At 35.2% G+C, this 16,571-nt stretch overlaps 1 protein-coding gene across 1 annotated transcript in view; it reads right to left on the bottom strand.

Annotated features, from left to right (window-relative positions):
* Positions 1-5,145: 5,145 nt before the first annotated feature.
* PURG (purine rich element binding protein G) overlaps positions 5,146-16,571 on the bottom strand; it is a 34,235-nt gene continuing 22,809 nt past the window's right edge. Inside the window, exon 3 of the mRNA XM_012784123.3 lies at positions 5,146-6,432. Within this exon, the coding sequence (XP_012639577.1) occupies positions 6,328-6,432 (105 nt within the window). The 3' untranslated portion in view covers positions 5,146-6,327. The remainder of the gene's footprint in view (positions 6,433-16,571) is intronic.

Raw genomic sequence — 16,571 nt, 5'->3', positions numbered from 1 at the left:
ATCTCTTGCACATTGAATCCCATCTTGGCATCTGCTTCTTGGAGGACCCGAACTAACACACATGGCTTGTAGACACGCTGGTGGGCTTCTAAGGCAGAATGACAAATGTCAATCTTACATGCCAAGACATGCAGTCAACTGGGAGTGGCTGCCCGGTGAGCACTGAGTTGATAAAGGTTCTAGAACTGTGTCTGGTCTATTGAAATGAATGCCATGGTCCATCAGCAAGATCTGCCATGAGGTTAAGGGAGGAGGGTCTTGGTCTTTCTTTAGTCACTGCTGCTGAATTGGCATACGCTCCTTTTTTTTTTTTTTTTTTTTGAGACAGAGTCTTGCTTTGCTGCCCAGGCTAGCATGAGTGCCGTGGCATCAGCCTAGCTCACAGCAACCTCAATCTCCTCGACTCAAGCGATCCTCCTGCCTCAGCCTCCCGAGTAGCTGGGACTACACGCACGTGCCACCATGCCCAGCTAATTTTTTGTATATATATATTTTAGTTGGTCAATTAATTTATTTCTATTTTTAGTAGAGACGGGATCTCGCTCAGGCTGGTTTTGAACTCCTGACCTTGAGCAATCCGCCCGCCTTGGCCTCCCAGAGTGCTAGGATTACAGGTGTGAGCCATAACGCCTGGCCAATGCGCTCTAATTATTTACCAAGAAGGCTCATGGTCAGAGAGCTATTGTATGAGAAACTTTTGTTAATGAGAGTGAATGATCAATGATAGTGATAGTTATTGATTAATAATAATGATTATAAAAATAATCATTATATAATGATAAAAATATATGATTATGTAATATTATATGATTAATGGCAATGCTTAATGATGAATGAAAATTACAAAATGGTATTGTATCAATGAGGATCCTAAAGTGATACAAAATGTAAGATAATATGTGGCTTGTATTATATAAGCAATAATATTTTCACAATGAAAGATGGTGAATCACATGGAACCTAGAAAAAAAGATTCAAAGCATAAAAATTTTTTAGTAACTTCCATCCCTGACTTAGGGTGACTGTGCTCCGTGTTTATTTCTGCTTCATTGGCAGGCCTGCGTCATGGAGCCCATCATAACATGATGCTATTCATGAATGTTACTCGTTTCCCTGTATCTGATTTTATATTTGCCAAGCAACATTATGATGTTAATCAGATTTTGGGAGTAGATTTTCCTACTGGAAAGAGAATATGCTGACTGGTTGATATAGCTATTCTAGCCTGTCTAGCATTTGATTTCCTTCCTTTAAAAAGTCATTTTTGAGGCCGTGCGCGGTGGCTCACGCCTGTAATTCTAGCACTCTCGGAGGCTGAGCCGTGAGGATCGCGCAAGGTCAGGAGTTCGAGACCAACCTGAGCAAGAGCAAGACTCCATCTCTACTAAAAATAGAAAGAAATTATCTGGACAACTAAAAATATATATATATATATAGATAGATAGATAGATAGATAGATAGAAAAAATTAGCCTGGCATGGTGTGCATGCCTGTAGTCCCAGCTACTGGAGAGGCTGAGGCAGTAGGATCGCTTGAGCCCAGGAGTTGGAGGTTTTTGTGAGCTAGGCTGACGCCACGGCTCTCACTCTAGCCTGGGCAACAAAGTGAGACTCTGTCTCAAAAAAAAAAAAAGTCATTTTTGAAACTATAAAAAACAATACATGCTTATCATAAAATAATAATTAAAAAGCATAAAAGCAAAGTTCTAAGTTCACTTCTCATGCACAGCATCTTTCTAATCCTACTCCTTAGCACCATCGCTTTGTTTTTTGTTGTAAATTAATTGGTTTCTCCATTGGATATCTGATGCTCAAGATGTTTTCCTTATGACCTTGTTTAAAAGGAATCTCTTGTGAATTCACTCACAATGAACTGAGTTTCTAAATACACAAAACTGAGGGCCAACTCTTTCATTGTGAGTCCTTTTTATCTTCATGTGCCAGTCTTTCGTTAAATCTTTTATGATAGCAAACATGCTTTGCAAAAAGTGTTAAGCTTTATCTACCACAGAATAGGAGACCAACTTGTAAGAGTATGTGTAGGCCTGAGTTTGCTACATTTTGTGATATATTCAGTCTTACGAACTACCTCTCACATATGTTTGTGCGAATTGTATAACTTTTCAGTTATTTTCTAGGAGTCTTTTAATCACCCTCCGGCCCCTGCCAAGGATAAAGTAGGGGGTAAAATTTGCACTGTAGTCCTACTGAAAATTAGTAAGCAGGTACTTCAACAGTTTTTAAAAAAGAACGCACGAAGACAAATCTGAAACGATGCAGATTTCACTGCCTTTTTTGTTTACTTGTTTTTTTGGTTTTTTTTTGAGACAGAGTCTCACTTTGTTGCCCAGGCTAGAGTGAGTGCCGTGGCGTCAGCCTAGCTCACAGCAACCTCAATCTCCTGGGCTCAAGTGATCCTCCTGCCTCAGCCTCCCGAGTAGCTGGGACTACAGGCATGTGCCGCCATGCCTGGCTAATTTTTTTGTATATATATTTTTTAGTTGGTCAATTAATTTCTTTCTATTTTTAGTAGAGACGGGGTCTTGCTCAGGCTGGTTTCAAACTCCTGACCTCGAGCAATCCGCCCGCCTCGGCCTCCCAGAGTGCTAGGATTACAGGCGTGAGCCACCACGCCCGGCCTTGTTTGCTTGTTTCTTAAGAAGGTAAAGATTATTATTATTGGCAATTTTCAAACTGAAAGCAATTTCTGTTGAGAAAAATTATTTCCATAAGATGAGTAAGGTTAGGCTTTTAGTATACATGGAATTTATTTCAAAAGATTTTCCTCAATGGAAAACATCTGAATTTTTTTTTTAAATGCTCTCCTATAAGGATTCAGGGAATACACCTTGAGCATAAGATCCCTAAGGGAAATTATTGTTTTTAGGAACAGACAAAACAGCTTACCAAAATAATGCTGATAAAACTATAAAGACAAATAAAATTGTGTAATTACAAAAAAACTTAAGGCCGGGTAAGGTGGCTCACGCCTGTAATCCTAGCTCTCTGGGAGGCCGAGGCGGGCGGATCGCTTGAGGTCAGGAGTTCGAAACCAGCCTGAGCAAGAGCAAGACCCCGTCTCTACTGAAAATAGAAATTAATTGACCAACTCAAAATATATATATAAAAAGTGAGCTGGGTATGGTGCCACATGCCGGTAGTCCCAGCTACTCAGGAGGCTGAGGCAGCAGGATTGCTTGAGCCCAAGAGTTTGAGGTTGCTGTGAGCTACGTTGATGCCACGGCACTCACTCTAGCCTGGGCAAAAAAGTGAGACTCTGTTTCAAAAAAAAAATTTAAAAAAACCCCCAAAACATAAAGTCATGGTTTCACTTAGAGAGGGATGGCATTATTTTCCTAAATGAACCAAATTTACAAAGTATACTCATTTTATTTAAGGCTGATGAATTTTAAAAATTTAAATACTATCAAAAAAAGCTAAAAAAAATTTTTAGGAATATATTTTTTTAGGTGGGACAAATATTATGGTGAAAATGAATACAGAAACCTGGTTGACTGATATTTTCATGTAGATTAAACAGATAATTCTTCTTCCAAAAGCAACTCATTTATTCTCTCATCCTTTCCTAAAATTAGAATTCATTTTTCTTTCTATTAACAGGGAAGATATTACTACAGAAATAAGGATTCTCTAAAACATTAAAACAGCTACTTACTTTCTCTCTTTTTCATTAAAGAAAAGGTGGAATTATTTTGTAGCACATTTATTATTCACTAGTGTTCATAAAATGGAATGCTGTAAGGGAAGTTACAAAAATATACTATAGACCGGGAACAGTGGCTCACCCCTGTAATCCTAGCACTCTGGGAGGCTGAGGCGGGAGGATTGTTTAAGCTCAGCAGTTCGAGACCAGCCTGAGCAAGAGCAAGACCCAGTCGCTACTAAAAAAATAGAAAGAAATGAGCTGGACAACTAAAAAATATATATATATATATATATAAATTAGCCGGGCATAGTGGCACATGCCAGCTACTCGGGAGGCTGAGGCAGGAGGATCGCTTGAGCCCAGGAGTATGAGGTTGCTGTGAGCTAGGCTGACGCCACAGCACTCTAGCCCGGGCAACGGAGTAAGACTCTTTCTCAAAAAAAAAAAAAAAAAAAAAGTTGTAGATGAGGAGAGGCTGTGATTAGTAAATACTGCATTTGCTCAAGGCAGTCATAGAAGCAAGCCTAGGGGTGACTCTGGCTCTTTTCCCTTAACTTCATTTTCTGATGTTGGAAGTCAGACATGATTTAATAGCTATTTGAGACAAAATTACTGTGCCTTACAATCTTTCCATAATAAAGAACCATAGTATTAATAGTATGGGAATGTCACTTTGGTCATCAGACCCACTAGATTAGATTGCTGTGTTTGATCTCCTTTTATATAAGGTCAATGATCATTGCTTGAGTAGTCTTAATCCATTTGTTTTGATTTTTTTCTTTCCTTTTTAAAATTTAACATGACCCATGGGTTAGGCAAAATATCAAGGTCGGAATGCGAACTTACACACTGCCTTCATATTGAATTTATCTCTAGCTTGGGAGAAACAGCCCTCTGACCTTGTGAAGATATTAGCAGCTTCACGTGTCCGGCTGCTGTGATCCTTAATTTAGATGCTAAAGCTAAAAATCCAATGAAACCATTGCCATGAGTTTATCTACTATGCCATTCTGGCATATGATGTCAGCTTGTCCTGGAAAATTCCAATTTTGGAGGGGTCCTTATTTTCATACATGAGGAGTGGAACTTTTTTTTTTTTTATTTTATTTTTTTTTTGAGACAGAGTCTCACTTTGTTGCCCAGGCTAGAGTGAGTGCCGTGGCGTCAGCCTAGCTCACAGCAACCTCAAACTCCTGGGCTCAAGCGATCCTCCTGCCTCAGCCTCCCGAGTAGCTGGGACTACAGGCATGCGCCACCATGCCCGGCTAATTTTTTCTATATATATTAGTTGGCCAATTAATTTCTTTCTATTTATAGTAGAGACGGGGTCTCGCTCTTGCTTAGGCTGGTTTCGAACTCCTGACCTCGAGCAATCCGCCCGCCTCGGCCTCCCAGAGTGCTAGGATTATAGGCGTGAGCCACCGCGCCCGGCCTAGAACTTTTATTATACTTTAAATATCAGTATGTAGTACTGGTCTTTTCAATGTCATTTGAGTTGTGATAAAGGTTTTGAAGTCATAGTTGCTTTCATGCAAATGTTATCTCCTGGTTCAACCAGATGATAAAACTTTATTAATAATAAAATACTAAAAAGACCAAGGCACTCTATTGGCACATTTTTGAGCTTTTCCAAGCTTTTACTTATTTCCATGCTTTTCAAAGCTTTCACTTATTTCCAGGTTTGATAAGTCTAGTTTTTATAGATCCTACCTAAATATGAATTTAGATGCCAGGCCAACTGGATTTAAATTCCCAAAGGGACCACAAATTTGGGGGCACAAATGAAATGAGGAAATAAACACAAGATCAGCTTTTGGAGCCCAACAGAGCTGAGATGCTTCCTGTAAAATAATTAAGAATTCCAACTAATCACACATATAAACAAGTTTATTAGATTGTCAGTGATACTTTGAGACGAATTCAAGTTATTTTATTTTACTTCATATAAACAGAGGAAGGGAGGAAAGTTTGAAACTTCAAGCTTTGTTCAGCATGTGTGCAGTTAGCATCCACAAAAGCACCATCAGATATGGAAGAATTAGCACCACAGAATTTTAGGACCTAACTGTTAACATGCATCACTGAAAAACCCGGAACGTAAAAACTGAAGTAGTACATGGTATGGTCTATCATAAACAATACAAGGCAATTTATGATTTGTTTCCATACAGTACAATACAATCACAATAAATGAGAATCTTTTAAGTACAATACAGGACAAAAAAACCACCTGGTACCCTGTTAACACTAAAGCAGTTACAGATTTTTAAAAAAATGTGTCTTGTAAGAGGAAGTGGGTTGAAATCATCCCTCCCCACCTAAATTTTTTTAAATTCAGAGTTATAGAGTTACATGATCTCTTAAGAAAGTATTTTCAAATCTATACGTCTCCCTACCTCAATGCTGACAAATGGTGGTTTGAAAAGTGAACGGCTTGACGAATTAAAAAACCAAAAAATAAAAAACCTGATAGAGTCGAGAAGTACTCCAAAGTGGTAGAAAGTATTTCATGTAAGATCGGTTTCAAAATGATGCCAATGACGTTGATACTTGTCTTCCCTTCCGTGGAGGAATGCCAAGTACAGAAGCATCGCATTGACGATGAACTTGAGTTCATTTCTTTCACCGAATGCCTTTATTCTGAGGTGTAACATAAGAGACTTATTCCTCAACTGTTTTTGTAGTATCATAGGGCTGTTCCTTATGCTTGATTTGACAACAGTGAAAAGGGTTGATAGTCTCTCTGGATTTAGGGTAATTTGTGAGCTAAAGAAAAAATATTAATTTAAATTTAGCAAATGTGAAGTTTTAAAGGGAGTTTCACTAGTTTCACAGTACAAACCCATAATTAAGATCATTGAAAAACCTTTCTGTGAGAAAGCATGTAACAAACCCTCAAGTTTTAGTTGTGTCTAGGCCAATTTTGGCATAATAGAAGCTACTGTATAAGAAATGTGCAATAAGGATAGACAGATAAAGGTATATTCAGATCTCAATGCGTTGATGCCAAGGAAAATATAATTTTACTCACCAAGAGAAGAATATACCTTGAAGCATCTATGCAGACACATGAGTTTATCATGTGTCTGCCCCAACTTCTAATTCTGGAATAGTGATAACAGGGTCATTTAGGAAAAAGTACTCAATTACAGTACGGCAGCAATTTTATGTAGTATATATTTAACAGTGAAACATTTCTGAAAATAGAATCAGTACTATATGGTAAGTTTACAGTTCACCATTTCTATACTTGTAATACATGCGTTTATTTGTTTTCCAAGTGTTTAAAAATCCCACTAGGACCAACATCTTTCAGAACAACAATCTAACATTAAACAAAACTCTCTAAGGAAAATATTTAGCATCACAGAGATTTGAGAAACGTCTGTTACTCAGCATCACAAAATACTCAATAGGTCTACATTTAAGATTGTTCATGCCATGACATTAACACACCTTTGGGTTAATATATCCTATTTTAAAAAGAAAACAAAGAAACAAACCAAACAATCCACATGAACTTTGTCTTTAGTCTCTTCTTGATGAGGATAGACCGCTGATAAACTTGACTCCATTCTATACCATGTAATGATGACTGTCTATGAAACTACATTTACAGTTAGTAAAACATTTAAAACTAAAGATAGGAAAATGGCCACCACATAGGAAGACTTAAAGATAAGTAAAATTATAGAAAAATGTTTTCTTTAAAAAGTGTACTGCCCCAAAACAAAAATGAAAGCAAAGTTGGAAATATTCTTCCATTGAAAAACATTCTTGGGTAAAAGCTTATCCTTATAAATATCAGAAAGATGTTAAGGTTTAATTTGAGAGGGTTGAACCCTTTTGAAAAAATTATCCTATGCTTTCTCTACTGAATTAAATTCATTGTATAAATCAACTACTAATTTTCTGAGGAGGAAACAGTTATATACAGCAGCACATCCATGTTGATGATTTAAATTTGATAATTCACCAGGCATGACTGACTTGAACAAAGAAAAAACAAAGTGATTTTATAATGTTTTAGGGTTATGTTAAAAAAAAACCTCAACTAAACCAAAACTGAGTTATAATAGGCTGGCTTAATAATTTTGATTGCCCTTATAATGATTAATATTTCAAGATAAGGTAGTACCAATAAAAAAATAAGGCTAAAAAAATAAAAACTACCCCAAAATTGTTCAATGAAAAAGCCTTCGAATTTAACAACATTTTTAAATCTCAAATGATTGTAGACTTAGACTAACAGTTTTGTCATTATCACATGTAATTCTGTTACTCTTGAGTTTTATTATTGTTCGTTGGTTATATTCTGTAACACAATTTTTTGTTAGGTTAAAATAGGTTAAAATAGTTTGAATTATTATATTATACTATAAGAGGATTTAGAAAAACATATAACTAGGATAAATTTATAAAAGGATAAAGAATAAGGAATTTTAGACAAATTCTATACAGACATAGCTAGTTCAAGGTAATAAAGTGCCTTCTTTTCCAGGTAATTAATTTTTCATTAAAATATTTTAAGGCTTTATAAGAAACTCAACGTTATCAGAAGTTTGCTAGTATATGGGGTTATGTTATTAATTAGTATTCTTTTGTAGCTCTTATTCCATTTAATCTTCAACCCATATGGTAATTTTTAATAATTAGCAGCTTAAAAGTATAAATTTGAATTGTCAATTCTGAATTCGTTTTGTGAGGAAAGGGAAAGATGTATAATTTCCAAATGCTGTGATTTGTACATAAGACTCACATGGTGCTTGTGAACAGTATAGTTTATATCATAATAAACTATATTGTTAAACAATACGGCAGCCAATGCCATTCAAAAAATTCAACAGAATATTCAGTCCCATGGCAAATAGGGCCATCATTTCATTCATTCATTCATATATTCTGTTGTCTTCACATTTAAAATGATTGTGCAGCTCTAAATGAAAAAGGCCAGAGAAAAATCTAAGGTAAATTCTTTAGATACAGGCACAATGAATATCTTTTATTGCAACAGTTTATGCATAATCTGTATCGATGCCAACATCTAATGTTAAGCATTTATATTCACTTTTTTTTGTTTTTACTACCCATGGGTGTAAGACAGTAATGTGTATATGTATATATATACATATACACACATACACTATAGTGTATATATGTGTGTGTGTGTATATATATCTCAAAAATGTGTATATAATAGCCATAATGAGACAGAATTCTACTTCTTCCAAGTCTGTCATTTCTCTTTGGGGAATATGGGTGTGTTTTAAGCACATCTGTGTACTTGCTTGTCTTGGCAGCTCTATATTTTAGATAAATTATGATTATATGAACATCAGCTACTCAATTATTTATAACCAATGAAAACCAATTAAATGTTTGAATATTCTTTTTCAGGAATTTAGTTATTTTATCAGAAAATTACTAAAATTAGGCACGAGAATGGCCATGTATCTAAAATATTTTTCTGGTTATCAATGGATTCATTTAAAATGCTTCTTAAATGAAAGGTTTCGAGGTTAGGATAGAGGAGGAAAGCTACAACTCATTGCAAAGAATGGTTTAAGTTCAACATTCCACATAATTAGAAAAACAGGAATTACCAGTAGGAAAAAAGTGCTAGTCTTAAATTGGGTTTGGTTTTGAATCTAAAGCCTAGTAAGAATAATTCCTGGGAATTAGAAAAAAATAAAATGGCATAAATCTTTATAATTGCACATTCCTTTACCAAAGTGCCACGAGTTACCAAATATTTTTCTAAAATGCACATAATGCTACTTTTCAAAATCTAACTATTAGATTAATACATAAACAGTTTTACCTTTTTCATACTAGTATAGTACAATTTCACAAACTTAGCACAAATATAACCAGGAAGATGAATTATACTTTATAAAAACAGTATAGTCTGTGGGTTTTTTTTTTTTTTTAAATAACTGTTAAGAGCCTTTGTCATTATGAGAATTCAAATCCAAGTACTGTATAGCCAAAGCATTCCCATAAAACCTGAAAACACCATAAGAGTTTGTTTAGGTAAATTCTAGTAATACTCTGCCATGCAACGCACATAAATCATATGCTTTTTTTTTTGAAAAAACATTGGTTTAGTTATCCTGACTACATATTATACTTACTATTTTTAGTCACTGAACTGACAATATATGTAACAACCAAGTTTTGAAAAGAATATTAAACACTGAGGTTTCTAGCCTTAACTGCTCACTCCTAGGAAGTACTGCAAAAATGATGCATGGGTTATTAATTTTCATGCTTCTATCTCTTTACTCTAAATAGAAACGCTAAATGGAAATGTACAAAGATAATACAATCAGGACAAAAGGACATTAGAGACTAAAGCACAAATATATGGAGGAAATAAAATAACACGCAATTGTGTGGAAGTTCTCCATATTATTGAATTTGGCAAATCAGGGGAAGACAATAAAGAATGAAGATCCCTTACCCATGAAATAATTTTCTCAATATATATTTTCAAATAAATGGCATGCACATAGAGTTAGATTTTGAATATTCTTGTTGTTTCTGACTGTGACGAAATTAGAGAGTTGCCTCATTATAAACTAAGGCCAAAAAAAAAAAAATTCTATTGTTCAGAGGAAAGAGATAATGTAAGATTATGATTCTCCATGACAGGTCATCTGGGTTCTGTTATGCCACAGGCTAAACGCTGTGGTGTAGTGCCCCATTTAATTAGGGTGACAATGCTGGTAAAAACATAAAAGTTCCAATGTTAAAATCAGGATCAGTTCATAGTCACAAGACATTAAATGACTACCAAAAAGGATCCCTTCCTTTTCCTACAGTTTGACAATCTCAACTGTAGCTATGACTATATAAAAGCATGTGGAAAAAATGCCCAATTCTATAAATTCTTCATCTTTTGAGGATGTAGAAGGGGATATAAATTGGTATCCTAGTCTTCTGAGAGAATTAACAAGCTTTAAAAATGTAAATAAAATCAGAAAGGATCAGGCATAATAAATCACTGATAATAATCCCCCAAACCCAACATACTGATAGGTTAGTCACAGAAAGGATATTCACCTTATTTAATGTAAAGAACCTTCTCATAGTTTCTGAGTATAAAGTCATAATCCCTTGTTGGTAAATAATAGTCTTGCATAGTTTCACCATTTAAAAATTGTAAGAGAAATATTTCCAACAAACATCGAAATGTAGAAGATTCTTAACAGAAGCTGCAGATGTGTAGAAACTCCACACTGTATGTGATATTCCAATTATATTTAGCTCATGTAATACCCAAAATAAGATTCATAATCTCTCTTGCTAATATAAGAGGCATTTTCTTGATTTTGTAAAAGCTAGGCAATTTTATTTACCTAAAAATAGCTTTTCCCTGGCAGTAGTCCTATAATATTGACATAAATACTGATCATACCTATGAGAACCATTTCTACCCTATAATTTAATTTCCATTATTCAGCTCCTTTGTAGCACTTTCATTTCCAAGATGCCTCACAACTAGTTATAATATTAATAGTTATTTCTCATTATATTCCCATGAAGAAGGCAAAGTTAATATTAATGAATTGCCTGCGCAATGGTAGATCTGCACACAGTGTGCAAATGTCTTAGGTACCTTCTCTGCTCTTTGGGGCAGCTATCAAGCATTGCCCTGTGTTGTGTGTTATCTATACCGTATGCTCTGTAGAGCCAAAGACTAGATCTTGTTGTCCGCTGTATTATCCAGACCTAGCAGAATGTTCAGCTCATGCCATCTGCAAAATAACTATCTGTTGATCCAATGAATGAGAAATGGGACTGAGAAAGCAGAACAAATAACCTCACCATAACACTCCCCCACCACTAGCCCTCCCAAAAAGCTGTGCTGGTCTGCTTTTGCTTCTCCACTACAAAAGGGTAGGTAGTATAACTTGTCTTAAAGAATAGGATAGGTAGTATAACTTGTCTTAAATAATAGGGTAGCAGGAGTTCGAGGCTGCAGTGAGCTATGATCGGGCCACTGCTCTTGAGCCTGGGTGACAGAGCAAGACTCTGTCTCCAAAGACAAAAACAAACAAAATCAATAATAGGATAGTGTTACTTACTCTTGAGTCGCTATGGCAAATGCCATATGGTATGTTTTCCAATGGTATGTTCCAACCAACAACACAATTGGCTCTTACTACAACTACTCCTAAAACTTAACAATGACTCAGCTTTACCTTTGCCAAGCGTTTAAATTAAAAAGTTGTGCTTCTCTACGTGGTAGACTATTCTTTTCTTAAACTGATTCAGGCATAACGAATCAAGGAAATAATCTCATAGCTGCAATCGTTAGCATGAATGCGTAGACTATCAGAGAGAATGAAAAGACAGTTACACATAGACAGCAAAGGGGATTTGGGGACCAGTGGTTCTTCATTTGTTTTGGAAATTAGGGCAGGAAAGCTAAGACTTGAGAAAAGATAGTAATTTTCTTGAACTAGGTGAATGCTGAGGAGTTTAGACTAGATGATGTTGAAAGCCTTTTCTAGCTCTAAAATTCTGTATTGTACTAACTGGTTTTTCCTCTGATAAGATGAGAATCTGCATAGTATTCAATATATATTTTCTTTTTAAGAAAAAAGGATAGCTAAACCTGAAAAGTTTGATGTTTTGGAACTCTCAAACAAGTATGAATATTAAATGCTTTCCTTAAACCACTATTAGTTCTTCTTTTGCAACAATACCATGTCTTTTAAATCTTGAATAAATCTACTCCGATTCCATCAATATAATGTGGATATCATAATACTTTATATCGTCCGCAAAATTAGTAGCTAAAAGTTCATTCCTACTCCCAACGCTTTATTTGAACTTGTCCCCTAAAAAGTAGGTTTTACCAATTTAATACAATTTATGACCTCATTTCTAATTTGAAAGGTAAAATTATAGCTTTGATTTTAAATCATATCAGTGAAAAAACAGATGGCTTTGATAGTACGTTGGAATCTCTAATATAAATTGCTGTCATATAAAGAAACCACTTTGTTACAACATTTTGACTGAGAAGCAACAAAAACATTATTCATTCGACAACTAGGAAGCAAAAACCTGGTTTTTATTAGCCAGAACCATAAATAGGTGGGAGGAAGAAAGATGACTTACTATCAGCTTTAACTTCTGCTCAACTAGGACTTTGTAAAACACTAAAGCAGAGTGTATTCCCCGGAAAATGAGGTTTATAATTCTTTATTTCACAATCTAAGATCTCTTTACCTTTCTAACATTAACCTACTATTATATTGTTACTTATATTCAAATGGGAATAAGGGCTATATCCTCATTTTTCCATCTGGCAACAAACATTATTGGCAGTTAATTAATATTAATTACTGTAACTAAAATGATGATGAATGATAAGAATTCAGTTCATACTTTTGACCAATTGCGTAAAAGTAGCTATCAGTCTTTAGAGTTTAGAAGATATATCCTTGAGGCTTAGTATGCTAGCACTGCAAGTCCTCCTTATGGGTTAAATTATACTAATGAGATTCTCTTGGTAATTCAAATGTAACTGCTCTTGGATAAGAAATAAGACTTAGGCCAAATTCTACGCTAAAGTAGGTCATGTTAAAGGGAAGTCTCATTTCAATATTTTTGGAATTATCAGCATGAAATATGAACATGGTAAAATACCTTAGGAACTAGAAGAAGAAAAGTAAGTATGAGAGGGGAGAAGGAAAGTATGTGTATTTCAGTGGTAGGTGAAAGAAATGAGAAAAGTGAATAAGAGGGATCTTAGAAAATGAGAATAATCTGAAACTTTATAAATCTTCTCTCAGTGCTCTGGCTAAATTTCTTATTTCATATGGGTACCTTTTTCTGTTGAACTGATATAAGCATTATAGTACTACATAGCTATTCTTGTTGAAAAATTGTATAAACATGGAAAATGATGTATTAACTTTCGTAACAGTAAGAAAGTGGCTGTTGGTACTCGACAATGTTCTGGGATCTCTTTGGGTTCCTGCAGCTCCTATTTCATAGTGTTGAAGGTTGAGATGGGAATAATAGGATTGGACTAGCCAAAGGTCAGCCCAATCCTCTTCTTTATTTAGTTAAGTCGGAATTCAGCCACCTTTTTGGTAAGAATAAAATTCTTTTGAAAAAGATATAATAACAGCAGAGAGTAAACATTCACCCTTTAGATCTATTGGGGCATAATTCACTATGGCTCCCTAGAATCATAGTTTAATTTTTGCTTAAATTTATTGACGCTCCTTGGAGTTTCAATGACCCTTTGATAACATGGCAAAATGTAGGGACGTTTAATTAGGAGTTTCAGAACAACAAAAATGCAATGTGGATGTTGCTCTTATTGTATGTGTTCTTTCATTTATATAATCTTGGCTAGAAATTACAGATCAAAGCAAGTTTCTAATAAAGACATGAGTTCATCAGGTCTATATTATATAATTTTAGGAGTGCATAAAAGCTACCGAGGCATTGTCATATTGATAAACAATGGAAGCAGTCTTTCCAACAACATATTTGACAATAGAGATACTCTAAGAAGTATATCCTCACCTGAGATTATTTTCCCATTTACTTTCTCAGGTCAAAGTAACTATAAAGTGATGGAAACAATAAGAGTTCTATGGCTATTGCAACTGCTGAAGCACATTCAGTGTTTCTGTTTCTAGTAGAATAATTTAGAGTCTCTCCCAAAAGAGAACCTCTTGATGCATATAACACTAATTAAGGTGGGAGAATTGTTTGAATGTTAGAAGTACCATCATGTGATATCAACATTAGAGGGCATTTTTCTCCACCTGTATTCTTATGACAGGTTTGTTGCCATAATTTTAATAGTAGTTACCCATCAATTAAGATACTCAGTGAAGATCTGCTTATTTCTTACCTGTTTTTAAAAAAGTATCATTAGCAATAAAAAAGAACTCTCATAAACTCAACAACATGGGTGATATTGAAACTATTAGACTGAGTGAAAGAAGCCATATAGGACAAAAATACATGCCAATTTATATGAAACTCTAAAACTTATAGAAATCTGATCAGTGGTTGCTTTTGGGAGTCAGGATGAGGGGACCCTTGACTGGGATGGGGTACGTGGGAACTTTCTGGGGTGAGAAATCTTCCTCAAAACTGAATGGTCACTCTTCTAGCCCTGACTTGAGCATTATAAAAGCTATCCACGTAAGAAAAACACTTGGACCCCCTTAATATTTTGAAATTAACAAAAGCCTGAATGGTATGTTAAGATCTGAGCATTTCATCATGTATAAATTATATGTTAATAAAAAGTGTTAAAAAGCATTACAACTAAACACAATATTCTTGCTGTAGTATTGGAGGTTGGTTGGCATTTTTCTTTTTTTCCATTTCAAAACTTCTCTCTTAGAAACTGAGAACAACACATCCTAGAATGGGATCCATGACTAAGATTCTACAGAGGACATGGGTTTTATATCAGGGGCTATTGGTGGAGTAGCAGTAGACCACTAATATAGGAAGGAGAATGATTCACTTAACAATTTTAGGAGGGCAGGAGACAAAATTTTACCTTTTGCTTCTTGGTGCATAATCAAGTATATATATGGTCTATCGCATTTCAAAACCATTTTGGATGCCAGGGCTTAGGGCCTAATTTATAAAGATTACCTCACCACTTCAAAGCTAAGGGGCCACGTGTTTATCAGCTTTAAAGAGGTTCCATTCAGAGTCAAATATCCATGGGTTCCCAGTTTCCTATAGAAATAACCTTATTACAGTATGTGACAATTCTAAAAATAAATAAGTGAGAAAATTCTATTGGTTCTGAGAAGAAAACAGTAATATTCTGGACAGAATTTATCCACAAGTGATGCCAAATAGTCATCTGCAAAATTAAAACTGGAATCAAAAGCCAGACAATTGTTTCCCCAATTTATTTCTTTTTGTAATTCCAACTGTAGGCCACCAAAGGCTTATGCTGTCCCAAATCCACGTCATACAAAGACATTTAAAATATGTAATTTTACTACTCATTATCACCTTCACCTAAGATCACAGGGGAAAAAAATAAAAATAGGATGCAATTTCTCTAGACAATGCGTGGTCTCTGGGAGGAACTCAGTACATATTTGCCAAATAAAATAAATGAATGCTCTCAGTTCTCTTAAATTGCCATTTCTTACCTCATACAGTGGCTTCTTCCTTCACATTACAAATTCAGTATGGTTAAAACGGAAAAAGCACAGGCATATAATTAGTTAAAAAAAGAAAGCTCTAAAACTACATGCTGTTATTATTGCTGTGCTATTGTTAACATAAAGATAGTGTAAATATAAATGGACACAATTGTAAAACCAACAATAAATTGATAGAAGAAACTGTGGATTCTTAGCTATGAATTTTTCCTTTTAAAAACTCTGTGAATGACACTAAGGGACATGGTTTGTCCCCCTAGAGTGAACAATAAAAATTTTTGCATGCAATGAGGCTGGGCGCAGTGGCTCATGCCTGTAATTCTAGCACTCTCAGAGGCTGAGGTGGGAGAATGGCTTGAGCAAGAGCAAGACCCCAAGACCCTGTCTCTACCAAAAGTAGAAAAAACTAGCCAGGTGCGGTGGCCTGTGCCTGTAGTTCCAGCTACTTGGGAGGCTGAGGTAGGAGGATCACTTGAGCCCAGAAGTTAGATGATAATGCCACTGCCAAAAAACTTTTGCAATCAATAGAATAGTTACATGATGTTTCGTGTAAACATTTCTGACAGTGAGAGATTGAAATTTCGTTAGTACCAGAGGAAAAGAGAGTTCCAAGGTCTAGTAGAAAAAAATATAGTTCAAATACGAAAGAGGAAAAAATCTCAGTATCAAGATGATGGTCTGTTAAGAGCCTTTTTATGACAGTCATTGGGACCTAAATGATAATGGTGC

This window comes from Microcebus murinus, chromosome 24 (assembly GCF_040939455.1).
Source record: "Microcebus murinus isolate Inina chromosome 24, M.murinus_Inina_mat1.0, whole genome shotgun sequence".
Classification (NCBI taxonomy): Eukaryota; Metazoa; Chordata; class Mammalia; order Primates; family Cheirogaleidae; genus Microcebus; species Microcebus murinus.
This window is presented reverse-complemented; position numbering and strand designations above follow the sequence as displayed.